The sequence below is a fragment of the Liolophura sinensis genome, chromosome 10 (genome assembly GCF_032854445.1).
Source record: "Liolophura sinensis isolate JHLJ2023 chromosome 10, CUHK_Ljap_v2, whole genome shotgun sequence".
NCBI lineage: Eukaryota > Metazoa > Mollusca > Polyplacophora > Chitonida > Chitonidae > Liolophura > Liolophura sinensis.
The window spans coordinates 29,107,009-29,120,251 of NC_088304.1; the positions used below are offsets into that span (position 1 = coordinate 29,107,009).

The following is a 13,243-nucleotide window of genomic DNA, read 5'->3' on the forward strand; positions in this document are numbered from 1 at the left end:
ATGCGTCACAACGCCACAGTTACCAATTTTGGGGTTCTGTACAATCTAGTGAACCGTCTTTAAAATTTAAATATCGATCTTTAGATGACTCAAATTAACTTTGTAAAAAATGTGGTGAGATGTTGGACTGAATTGTTTTCATGCATCGTGCGGACCAAAATCTAGTCGTGAGTCTTCTTACAGTTCTGAAATTCCAGCCCTGTAGATAAATTAATATGAAACCTACCCATTTTACCCCACATGTCCATTTGTCTTCTGCCTTTGAGATATTTTTACGTTAAGTGGCGGTTCACGAAGTGTTTTGTTTTCATGTCATACCGTTTCTCTGCCCTCTGGCAAAATTCCTTATACTGGAGTTTCGATCTCTTGTAACAGTACAAACCCATGTGCTAGTGAACAATGCGGAAACATATCAGAAGCAACATCGGACAGGAGAAATGCTAGGTTGTTTACCAAAATCGAACAACAGCACGGACTTTGTGAATAATAGTGATACTAAGTGGGTAGACAATATATCCACTAGTCAACAATGGCCAGAAAACCATATGGTGCATTCCGATGGTGTATAAATGCCACAGGTATTTCCACCGACAAATCATTCTCGTAGAGAACATCACAGAATCAAGATGGATTCCGGACTGCTCTTCTGTTGCCTTCTAGCCATTACGGCGGGTAAGTTTACCTTTTCAAATGGCTGTAGTAATTTGTCTATTCCGTTGACGTTTCACCTTATGGCGGCATTCGGGATCATGTCTGTAACCAGAATTTTGTCGAGGAAATCAAATGGTGTTTAGGGCAAACCCATGTGGCTTGAAAGGTGTATGACTAACCTTGTGCACAAAAAGTCATAGACTAAACCAGCTGACTGGAGTTTCGAACCCGGGACCTCCTTCATCAAGTACTGGAAGTTCCACACTGAGCCCATACAGTATCTTTTCTGATCAATCTATATTTTAAAACGGTTTCATTTATTGCTCGATGGGTCTGAGTGCAAGAGGACTTTGACTTTCTTCCTAGATACCGCTACTGTTGCAAATGTGTGCTTGTTTTCTGTATATTTGTTTTTCGAGATCCTTTTTAGAACACTTTTTAACAACTTAATTATTGTTTGTTAATTTTATGCCAAAAACTTTAAAAAGGCAATGTTTTGGTTACAATGCGGAAACATATCTTGTTCCACTTATTCCACTTGTTCTGTATAGACAGGGTGTTAGGGAGTGTGTAATTTGCTACCATCACATTACATGAACTGTTAGAACAAAATCCTAACTGAAGAAAATATACGGAAGGACCGGTTATACATGTGACCATTTTCCATGAGTCACATTGGTCGTCGCTTCTCTTGTTTTTATGCTGTATTCTTTTATACTTGAATGCATTGTATATTAAAATTTATTAGAATACAACAATTTGAGTAATTCTAGTCCAGTGACCTCTAATTGCAACTAACATCAATGTCTGTTGTTTTATCTAATTCTCCCCTAGGGCATATTTTCTAGGGGCTGTTTACGTTGCTGCTATTTTTAGCATATACATGAACAGTTAGAATAAAACTCTAACTGAGATAAATTGACAAGAGGACCGTATTTCGCCACCACCACGTGTGACCACTTGCCAACAATCACACTGTTGTCACTGCTCTGGTTTTTACTCTCTGTGTTGTAGTCTTATATGTTATATTTTTTTCATATCTAACCCTGTTTGTGTCTCGAACAATTTAACAACTGACGCGAGCCTCGGTGTTCATGGGTCGAATGCTTTATTTAGTCACATTCGGCTCGCCACCATACATGGAAAATGAGCAGCTTCCTTACCTGGCAACACTTGATACAACACAAGACTCCACAACCATCACTCACTGAGACAACACTGTACATGACTTTCATTTTGTCTTCACAGCTAACCCCGTCCGTCTGGATAATGACACAGCGCCTTACCAGATCCACGGCGTTCAGGACGTCGTTAATGGGTGGGATTCCCGGTACGGATTTTTTAACTCCATTCTCTCCCTGCAAACATCTGGCTACGCCGTTTGCGGCGCTACGCTGATCAGCGCAACCAGGGCGATCACTGCAGCGCATTGTCTAGATGATGTGAGTAAATCATACGTAAAGCACTACAGTATTATAGAATATAAGAAGCAAACAACCACTGATATACACTGTCTGTCCATAATGGACCAAATTCGTCAACAACATTTTCTCGATTGAAGAGACCAGTTTTGATTGCATTTTTAGAATGGCTATGTAAACGGACCCAGAGACTAGTCATGACTTTAAAGAACCCATTAGACATCTTGGCCAGAGGGGTATACTGTTATGATATAATACAAAGCTATCCTCTCGCCTGTGGAATATCAGTCAACAGTGGTTAATTCAAAGTGATACGAGGTTAACTCAAGTTTGATGTTAATTAATTAATACTTAATACCTAAATACTATGGGTTATGAGTATGAATAGCTTGTGCGATGAGTGACAAATGAGAAATTCTTGATTTTCCTAAACTAAAGATCTCGTCCTAATTACTGACCAATCAGGACAAATTCAATATTTTTATAGATCCTGCAGCTAAAGACTTTTTAATAATCTCTTACAGGTTTTATTAGCTATTTCTGTTGACTTGTTGCTCTGCAAACTGGTTTAACGTTGTGCTTTTACTGAAATTCCAGAGTAGATTCTACACAGTCCAAGCTGGACAACTCCACTTTGATCAGTGGAGTGGGCATGAAGTGAGCAGATCAGTGACCCAATTTATCAAGGTATGAACATATGAGGTTGATATATATGGCCTAATACCTGAAGGAAACTGTTCCCCAGAAGCTTCCTTGGCCTAATGCAGCACAATGAAGCCTATCCGGTCGTGTACGTGAAGGTCTGACAGCAGCCCGCGGATGGTCGTAGGTTTCTCCCGTGTTATGTCCCGTTTCCTCCCACCATAATGCTGGCCGTCGCCATACATGTTATATATTCTTGAGCACGACGTAAAACATCAATCAAATACATAAATAAATCTCAACATCTTTATTGGTCGAAGATGACTGTAAGTAGAGCAATAAAATAGTCTTTAACGTGTATGTCCACGATAGTTCAAATCAATGTACAATACGTGTAAGTTGATGTCCGAAAAGTTTTTTTCACTGGATTCAGCGACTTAAAACACTCCAAATATTTCATCGGTGTCATTTGGGTGTAGATCAAAATTTTGTGACTTGTCTGAATGTGACATGCTTTGTTTTATCAAGGTCCATCAATTAGTGTAGTAATTACTGTTAGATAGTTAAAAAGGATGGAGTCATTCACCAATAAAGGTAAAGTTCTTGTTGAAGTAAACTTCGTAAAAAAAAACGAAAAACAACACAAAAAGGAAGTCATAACTTTTAAAATTATGTGGAAAACTTCTCGACTGAATACAACTAATCTAATGTTTCAGCATCCGCAGTATCAACCAAATAACTACTGGAAAAATGACATTGCAATCCTGAAGTTTAACGCTATTCCATTTGGAACATACGTGCAGCCTATCGCGATGGTCACTGATGCGGACGGAGATCTGACAGACAAGTTATGCTGGATTGCTGGTTGGGGAAAAACTTCCGGTGAGTACTGCCTATCAGGTTTAAACATATAGATTACACCAGCAAGAAAAAAGGCCGTAATGATGGCTGCCGTCGTATAAGTGAAATATTCTTGAGTTCTTGAGTGAAACACCAATGAAAGAAATAAATAAACAAGCAAAGCTTGGCGCCCAGTATTTAATATGGAAGAGGATAGGCTGAGAGGCAATGTTCAGGATGCATGCACTCCGCCATTCCCAATGTCTGTGAGTTGCTATAGTAGTTAAACAATTTTTATAAAAGATTTTCCATTTTGGTTTACTTCACGCTGGATAGAGTGGACTTTAGACAAATATCCATGTTAACCTGTAGTTTTTGTGTGTTATGTTCATTGTCAGTTTCATCATTCACTAGGTACCGCTCAAAGTGGATCGCGAAAACTGAAGTTCTCTGATATAAAAGTAATGCAGAACAACGATTGCAGCAATCATTTGAATGGCATTACTGACACGAACATTTGTCTGGAATATTTCCAGTACAAAGTATCCGCGTGTCAGGTAAGTTCTTATTTGTCCTCTTTACAAACTAAAATCTGTAACAGTTTTGCCACGGAGATTCAATGTTGTATTCAAATTACAATCGGCTTTTAGAAAAAGTAATTAACAGGAATTAAAAAGGATGTATTCATGTAGGCGTATATAGCTTATTTTTGTGTAAAAAACTGTTACAGGGTGACAGTGGCGGTCCGTTAACCTGTGAGCTACCCGACGGAGAGAAGTTCGCTGGGGTCACCTCCTGGGGGCGCAGGGATTGTCCTGGAACAAAACCCAGTGTATACACCAGGGTCTCTAAATACCAAGATTGGATCTCCCAGAACATCTAACCAGTCATCGAATGTTTACTTTTCGATGTAATCATCCGTGATTTTAACAAATAAAAGAAGAACTCAGCAAGAAGTTAAGACGTGCGAGTTAAGTAGTGAGTGAATAGAGATATACTTTACGATATTAATGAAGAGTTTTCGTATTGCGTTGGTAATGGCTTGATGGTCGCTACATTGGCCCGATGCCGATTTTATTTGTTTATTTCCTTGCTTTCCGACATAAGAATAAAACAACACCCCATTGAAATAAAGAATGAAATCAAACAAGAAACCGAAGTAAGATGTATGAACTCATCTAGTGTAGTGATCTAGTTGTAGCGTCCACCATTGTGATCCGGGTTTTAGACAGACTGAAAAAACTACATGTAATGCCTTTGTTATTTTCACTCTGCACTTGTCATTTGAGGGAGAAACGAAGGACTGATCCTCTATTGTATGTAAACTTATTTGATTTATTGGTCAGTTTACTCCGTGGTTAACAGTCCTTCATTAATAAGAAACCAGAATTCTCCGAGGAAACCATCGTGACTCTTGACAATTTTCCTGACTTTAGACTGCAGGCGAGACAGTAAAAGCTGAACTCAGTCACGTGACACCAGTGACAAATAGTCTCATGTGAGCCGAGTCTTAGGTTGAGCTCCGCACTCCCCGCCACACACACATAAACCTTACGTGTAATAAGAACAGTGTCAGATATCGTGGCTTGAGTCTGTGGGAAAGTGTTCAGAACGATAGCGCCTCGTGACCACACCGAGACGGTACTTCTATGTAAGAGCTACAACAGCATATCATGGTCATGGGAAAACAAGAATGAAAGGATTTCATTATATATCCCTGATTACCTCACTTTCCATACGTATCTGAGACCCTGATGTCTTTTGAGAGATCGTCGAATGGATAGATTTGAATGGTCTGTCCTGCAGAGGGTAGAGTTTGAGGGGCCAAGGACAGGAAACCATCGATACAGTGTCATCATTCACAATGCTGTGAGACCGAAGTTAACAAACACGTAATCTATGGTCTAAATAACTGGCACGAAGTCGATCAATGAGTTAGCTTGTGGGTGAGACATTAAAGGGTATGAAAGGAGAAAACTACAAAAAGAAAGTCTTGGAGAATGTTGTCTTGGATATTTATTCCTCTAATAAGTGTGTAAATATGGTGTTCAGGAAATTTTCTGGCGATCAGGTCTATTGATGAGAACCGGTGTATCCGGATTAAACCATCAACATTTGGCAAGTCACTGACGGACATTCCCAAGTGTGGTTTCAAATATTTACAGCGTACTGGTGACAGACAGACGGTCTCCAATGAGCGTGAAACAGCTAAGATGGCCACATGAGGGTCGTCGATCGCCAGTTGTCACTGAAGAAAATTAGTTGGTTGATATCGTTACACAACAGTTTTTACAGTGATAACTTGTGACCTTGGTTGATATCGTTACATAACAGTTTTTACAGTAATAACTTGTGACGTTGGTTGATATCGTTACACAACAGTTTTTACAGTAATAACTTGTGACGTTGGTTGATATCGTCACACAACAGTTTTTACAGTAATAACTTGTGACCTTGGTTGATATCGTCACACAACAGTTTTTACAGTAATAACTTGTGACCTTGGTTGATATCGTCACACAACAGTTTTTACAGTGATAACTTGTGACCTTGGTTGATATCGTCACACAACAGTTTTTACAGTGATAACTTGTGACCTTGGTTGATATCGTCACACAATAGTTTTTACAGTGATAACTTGTGACCTTGGTTGATATCGTCACACAACAGTTTTTACAGTGATAACTTGTGACCTTGGTTGATATCGTCACACAACAGTTTTTACAGTGATAACTTGTGACCTTGGTTGATATCGTCACACAACAGTTTTTACAGTGATAACTTGTGACCTTGGTTGATATCGTCACACAACAGTTTTTACAGTAATAACTTGTGACCTTGGTTGATATCGTCACACAACAGTTTTTACAGTGATAACTTGTGACCTTGGTTGATATCGTCACACAACAGTTTTTACAGTGATAACTTGTGACCTTGGTTGATATCGTCACACAACAGTTTTTACAGTAATAACTTGTGACATTGGTTGATATCGTTACACAACAGTTTTTACAGTGATAACTTGTGACCTTGGTTGATATCGTCACACAACAGTTTTTACAGTAATAACTTGTGACGTTGGTTGATATCGTTACACAACAGTTTTTACAGTAATAACTTGTGACATTGGTTGATATCGTTACACAACAGTTTTTACAGTAATAACTTGTGACATTGGTTGATATCGTTACACAACAGTTTTTACAGTAATAACTTGTGACCTTGGTTGATATCGTCACACAACAGTTTTTACAGTGATAACTTGTGACCTTGGTTGATATCGTCACACAACAGTTTTTACAGTGATAACTTGTGACCTTGGTTGATATCGTTACATAACAGTTTTTACAGTAATAACTTGTGACCTTGGTTGATATCGTCACACAACAGTTTTTACAGTAATAACTTGTGACATTGGTTGATATCGTTACACAACAGTTTTTACAGTAATAACTTGTGACCGTGGTTGATATCGTCACACAACAGTTTTTACAGTGATAACTTGTGACCTTGGTTGATATCGTCACACAACAGTTTTTACAGTGATAACTTGTGACCTTGGTTGATATCGTCACACAATAGTTTTTACAGTGATAACTTGTGACCTTGGTTGATATCGTCACACAACAGTTTTTACAGTGATAACTTGTGACCTTGGTTGATATCGTCACACAACAGTTTTTACAGTAATAACTTGTGACCTTGGTTGATATCGTCACACAATAGTTTTTCGTTTCAAAAATGGAACCCTCTGTATTTTAGGGAAGAGAAGTATTCTCCAATATGACCTCTAGCTCATATCAAAAAATAAACTCTATTTAGTTTGTCGTTGTTTCCGACTACAATTGTTAGATAATAATAACAGAAAGTACGATATTTTACCAAAATCGTCTGTCACTACAACAATTTTTAAAAAGTAGAAATCTCTCAAGATTTTCCGTCCCCAGAAGTTAGTTGAGCTGTTGATCATCCACAAAATGAGTACATTTATAAGTAAGTAGGTATCTGGGCATTTGCTATTAGATAAGGCACGTACATAACGGTCCAGTTCGGTAAACTTGGTAACTTGTGGAAATTGTTGCCTTTTCCCATCCTCGAAACAAGCCTTCAAAGTACATATCTCAGCAAGACTGAGAAATATGTTTCGCCCAACACGCTGTTAGATCTGAACATAAAGGCTTGTTAGATCGCTGGCTGAGGAAGAACAGTAGGGAAGCAACAGGATCTCGGATTTGACTTTTATAATAATGATACTTATAATATCACAAGTCCCTGCACAAACACTCATTGTGGTGTTCGCATTTCACTGTCTGAGACCTGCGCAGTCCTGTGGTGGCACTGGGGATTTGCTGATAATAAGCGGTCGACGCCGTTCTTTGCGATCTATGCGTCGAAACAAAAATTCGTACAACAGCCCTCAACAATAATGGACACACCGGGCTGATCACCGCAAGGCCAATTCCTGAACGACGTTTAACAGAAACCACCAAAGAACTACGAAAGTATATCAAGTACGAAATTAGGACGGAATCATGTAAAGAGAAGTACTCACAGCTTCCGTAATGTTGAAGAGACGCATGAATAAGGACAGTATTCAATGGCGTACCAATCTAGTATATAAGTTGTCGATAATCAAAATATACATCCCAGTTGAACTTTGATTACGACTATAAATGATCTAATTCAACATACAGCCTCACAGCATCAGGTTACAGCGGAGTGAAACACAATCATTTGCCAGAGATTCTGGACGCTCTGTCCACAATGTTTTACATGCAGCTGCCTAGAGGCGATTATCATCAACTTGACGCATGTGACACATTGAAAAGTTAACCTGTATCTCGGGGCTATGCTCGGAACTTTTCGATTTCCTCCAGCCATAATAGTTAAAAAGGTGGGAGACGTGAAAAATTCTTTGAAATATCGTTAAATAAAACTAAAAGTTCCTGCAGTTTTACGACATACAAGCAGTCTAAACTAATGGACTTCAGTCCCAGTTTCAGTATACGGAGAAAATTACAGTGTTTGTAACAATTTTTCAGCAACACAGGGATGTTGTGGGAAATCCCTGACAGCTAACTAGGCAGTTCAAGAGCATGTGATTGTCCACCTAGGCTGTAAGTCTACAGGTTAAATGAATGGGCTATATGAATTTCTATTTCTGAAAAATTGTGATGTTTAAAATTTAAACCTTTTTTCGGAAGATCCAAAAATGGTAAATATACTAAGAAGACATACGCTATACACAGGTAATGTTTAATGTATATATACTAGCAGCGCAATCAGGAAATAGAGATCGAATTCAGTTCTGTGAGATATTACCTAGATATATCGATCTCAAGCGCCCTGAGTTTTGACCTGATACTTCAAGTTTTAATTTTGCAGTCACTGGATCGTCTTGTTGCAATCTTTGCTGTTTTTATGCCTAATGTACTGGTTAAAGAAACCGAACTTCATCAATTGAACCAATGGCCATAAAATCAAATATAAAAAGTGAAAAAAAATAGGACGGATTCATGCGAAGAGAATACGTCAAAATGCCTTGAAACTGACAGAAGACTGTGTAGCTTAAAATACCAGCACCACGATTCTTATTTGCAGCTCTTATAATCATGGTTATGTACGGAATCTGATCTATAACGTCATCACTAAAGACGAACAGCATAGAGAGTAAAACTAGAGCAGTGACAACAGTGTGATAGCTGGCAAATGATCATTCGTCACCGGTGAAATACGGAATCTTGTCAGCTTACATCAACTAGAGTTTTATTCTAACTTTTCATGTAAATGTTTGCATGGTATCAAACTACATGCCCACTACCGTCATGGCTTAAACAGAATTAGGTAAAAAAAAGATGTACTGCTATTATATAAACGTCACTGGTCTAGAAATGCTTTGTTGTCATCACATTTAACACTTAATAACATTAAAACACTGTAAACGGGTGGCAGAATTTTGACAGCTTCTGTGCATCGTAAATCGAATATCCTGCAATATTCCGAAATGAGGGTCATGCCGAATAATGCCGAAGAACGATTGTCGTCAACTTGAGGATGGCATTCAGGATACCCACATTTGTTTAGAATTTTTTCCGGCAAATGGTATCTGCATGCGGAATAAGTTCATTTGTATCTATGTCCTTGATACGACACTCCTCTAAAGTCAAGTAAACCTACCATGTTTTCTTGTGTGGATATTTGTCAATATATCAAGGATACAAGTCCTTTTTCTTTTAAATAATAGCCAATGTTGCCCTATAATGTCCTGTATATCTACTGTAATTTCAAACAGAACACACCCATGTCTAGCCAATGTGCTCTGTATTCCCGCCACCCCTGCCCGATATATTTGTGGCTTTATAGTTATGATAAAACAACGCTACTAAACAGTTTTGACGAAAATACCTATATATCCCATGTATACATATATATTCTTTAAAACGGTCTCAACGCGACGGCGGTGGCCCCTTAGTCTATGAAGTGTCAGGTACTGTTAAATTGGCTGGCGTAAGCTCATATGGAGACCCGGAATGCCTTGAACCCAGTGTTTACAATAGGATGTCTGAGTTCAAAGATTTTGTTGACAAGAACATATAACCATTCGTAGAGTTTTCGGTGTAATAATAAGCAATTGGGAAGTTTCGAGCTCAAAATCTTCATTCGCTAAAGGTAAAAAAATTCCTGCTGTTTCCAGTGACCTCTGACAAGTTCTGGGGATGTACTAGAACATAAGTAATTAGGCAAAACTAAGAAACAAAGGAATTTTGAGTAGACGAACAATGTAGAATATTTGCTGGAGATCAAATATATCGCTCGAACACGGCGAGGCTGTAAAGTAATGTGAAAATCACATCATATCGTTGGACTTTTTTCAATGATAACACTACCCTTAAAACTAGAAAGATACAATAAATAATTATCTTTTCTTTCAGCTGTATTACTCTGGGTTTACTGTCCCTGCTCTAGTCTGTTCATGCTTTCTGACTTGGTAAAAATGGACATACCACAGTGTAGAATAGGAACTCTTTTTAGGCCTCAGCTTTAGCCAACGAGCTGGTTTGCATTCAGCCCTTGCTGAATTGAGTGTGGCTTTCCGTCAGGAGGTTTGTCCTAACATGAGAGAGGTTCGACTGGCTTTGTACATGTGCATGCGCCATCGCTAACAAAGTCGTTTGTTCGGATCCAGCCCTTGCATTGTTTACACATACTTAGGCGTCATGTTTAAAGTCAGGGGCCTACGTGGCCGATGGGTTAGCACGCCAGCGTTGCGCAATGACCCAGGAGCCTCCCACCAATGCGGTCACCCTGCTCTTGTCGTGGGTTTCCTCCCACAATAATGGTTGCCGCCTTCGTATGAGTGAAATATTCTTGAATCCCGTGTAAAACACCAATCAAATAAATAAATCAAATTTTAATCCAAGCGTAACAAAATTGAGTATGGTTATATACATGTTTGCACATGTTTAGGCGCCAGTGTAAGCGAAGTCGTCTGTTCAAATCCAGGCCTTGCTAGACTGACTCTTTTCACATGTTCATCGCTAGCGAAGTGGCGTATTCAGATTTTAAGTGTTCCTTATATTCTGATATGCCTTGGCTGCGCCCCGGTTACTCTAGTTATGCTAGAATTATAGGAAATTTCGTGGATACCCTGCTACGTACATCACTTGCCCTTTTGTGTCACAATTTATTTGCCAGATTCTTCTACAAGATTAGCATGCTGGCTGGCCATGCATGACGTGTAGCCTATCTGACCCTCTACATGACAACATGCAGTTCATTATTACTATTAACAACATTGGAGGCTTCCGTTGAAGCTAACCAATGAGTACAGAATTCTAGTAATTGCTTTATGACTGAACGCTAATACCAACTAGTGGTATGGTGACTTGGTGAGTGCACGATGTTAATTGTTTTGTGATTTTGTCACTGAACGTTAGTCATTGTTTTGTGACTAGGTGACTTTGCGCTGGTAATTGTTTTGTGACTTTATGAGTTAACGGTGATAAATGTTTTATAACATTCTGAGTTAACGGTGGTAATTATTATGTGACTTAACGCTCGTAATTGTTTTCGCTTCACTCAACAAATAGAATTCCTCTCCGGCCGTATGTGGGAAGGTCTGTCAGCAACCTGCGGATGGTCGTGGGTTTCCCCCGGGCTCTGCCCGGTTTACACCCACCATAATGCTGGCCGCCGTCGTATAAGTGAAATATTCTTCAGTACGGCGTAAAACACCAATCAAATAAATAAAAAATATAAACAAATAGGACAACAGGAGTCTATACTTACAACATGGCACACTAAGGATCCCAAACACCGTGTCAAACAGCCTCAACGCTAAATACTGTCGAACAGGCATCATGAATGTGCTAATCTGGTTCCAATCTTTCTCGTATTCTCTCGTATTATTTAATAAATATGCTCCGGAAATCTCACAGCTTGCCTGGAAAGCGAGACAATTTGATGAAAGCACGAAAAATCAACGCAATCATACACACTAAAAAGTTGGTGAGCCTATTTATGAAAAAATTCACAATAAATAAGGTCCATGTCAATATAATCCGTGACTTATTTGAAGCGTTCTATCGTTGACACAACAGTAAACTGGAAAAAAGATTGTTCTACAAACACAACAGGATTGGTATGTTGAAAGAGCATATCTGTGTGTTTCCGAAATATATTAGGATCGAACAATGTCGATATATTAACGCATAAAAATATTTAATGATCCGATACTGGTACATACTATTCGGGGCCTCTGTGGCCGAGTGTTAGCGTGCTAGAGCAGCACTCTGACTCAGGAACCTCTCATCAGTGCAGTCGCTATGAGTCCATGTCCACCTCATGCTAATCTCTCATCGTATGTGGGAAGGTCTGCCTGCAACCTACTGACAGTCGTGGGTTTCTCCTGGGCTCTGACCTGTTTCCTTCCATTATAATGTTGATCGTAGTAGTACAAGTGAAATATTCTTCGGTACGGAGTAAAACTCCTTTTATATATATAGATAAACTATAAACACCCAAAGACAAAATTTGTTACAAAAATTTCTTTGTGATGTTCATTCCTGCATATACATAAAGAATCACGCCCTAATATAGAAAATAAAGTATGTTGAGACGAGGCTTCAATCCCTACTTTGGACGGAAAATTTGCGGAGTCTCATATTTTGTTGAAGAGCACTTGTCTTTCAACGGCATGACGCACATATATGTACTGCTGTTCGTCGGTAATTTGGTAAATGTCGAGGGTTTTCTTCATAGGCACTACGGTTTTCTCCATGCATAAAACTGATCGTAAACTGGCAATGAGTGTGGTGTCAAACAGCAGTCATATCGAGTCGGCATGTAGTCATGAAATGTTGTAATCCAACCGCCTTGGTATGGATCGATGGAAAAATTAACTGTCTAACCAATCTTTCATATCATTATATTTATAGTTCATAAAAAATGACATTGTACATATATATGGACGCCTGTGTCTGTACGTCGTGCTTAATAATTCTGCTGTCATATGACGACGAGGGGGCATAGGGGTTGTACATATAGGAGGCTAAACAATAATTACAGTTGAGAAGATCCGAAACATTTCATTCAGAACCAAAAACTTTTGAGTGGAAAGAAAAAATAGAGAAATACATTTTACACGATTTGGATCACAGAATTACACAGCAGTTTTATTACAATTATTT

The 13,243-nt window shown here is 38.9% G+C and overlaps 1 protein-coding gene across 1 annotated transcript; it reads left to right on the forward strand.

Moving 5' to 3' along the window:
• Positions 1–626: 626 nt before the first annotated feature.
• Positions 627–4,437, forward strand: LOC135477079 (transmembrane protease serine 3-like). The gene is made up of 5 exons (XM_064757233.1): positions 627–672; positions 1,900–2,093; positions 3,431–3,596; positions 3,969–4,111; positions 4,285–4,437. The coding sequence occupies exons 1-5, from the start codon at positions 627–629 to the stop codon at positions 4,435–4,437; spliced, it is 702 nt and encodes a 233-aa protein (XP_064613303.1).
• The last annotated feature ends 8,806 nt before the right edge of the window (positions 4,438–13,243 follow it).

Bases quoted from the DNA above. Each gene is read 5' to 3' on its own strand.
- LOC135477079 (XM_064757233.1), top strand. From the start codon at position 627: ATGGATTCCGGACTGCTCTTCTGTTGCCTTCTAGCCATTACGGCGG. The intron at 673-1,899 runs GTAAGTTTACCT...TTGTCTTCACAG, and splicing joins CCTTCTAGCCATTACGGCGG to CTAACCCCGTCCGTCTGGAT. The intron at 2,094-3,430 runs GTGAGTAAATCA...CTAATGTTTCAG, and splicing joins CAGCGCATTGTCTAGATGAT to CATCCGCAGTATCAACCAAA.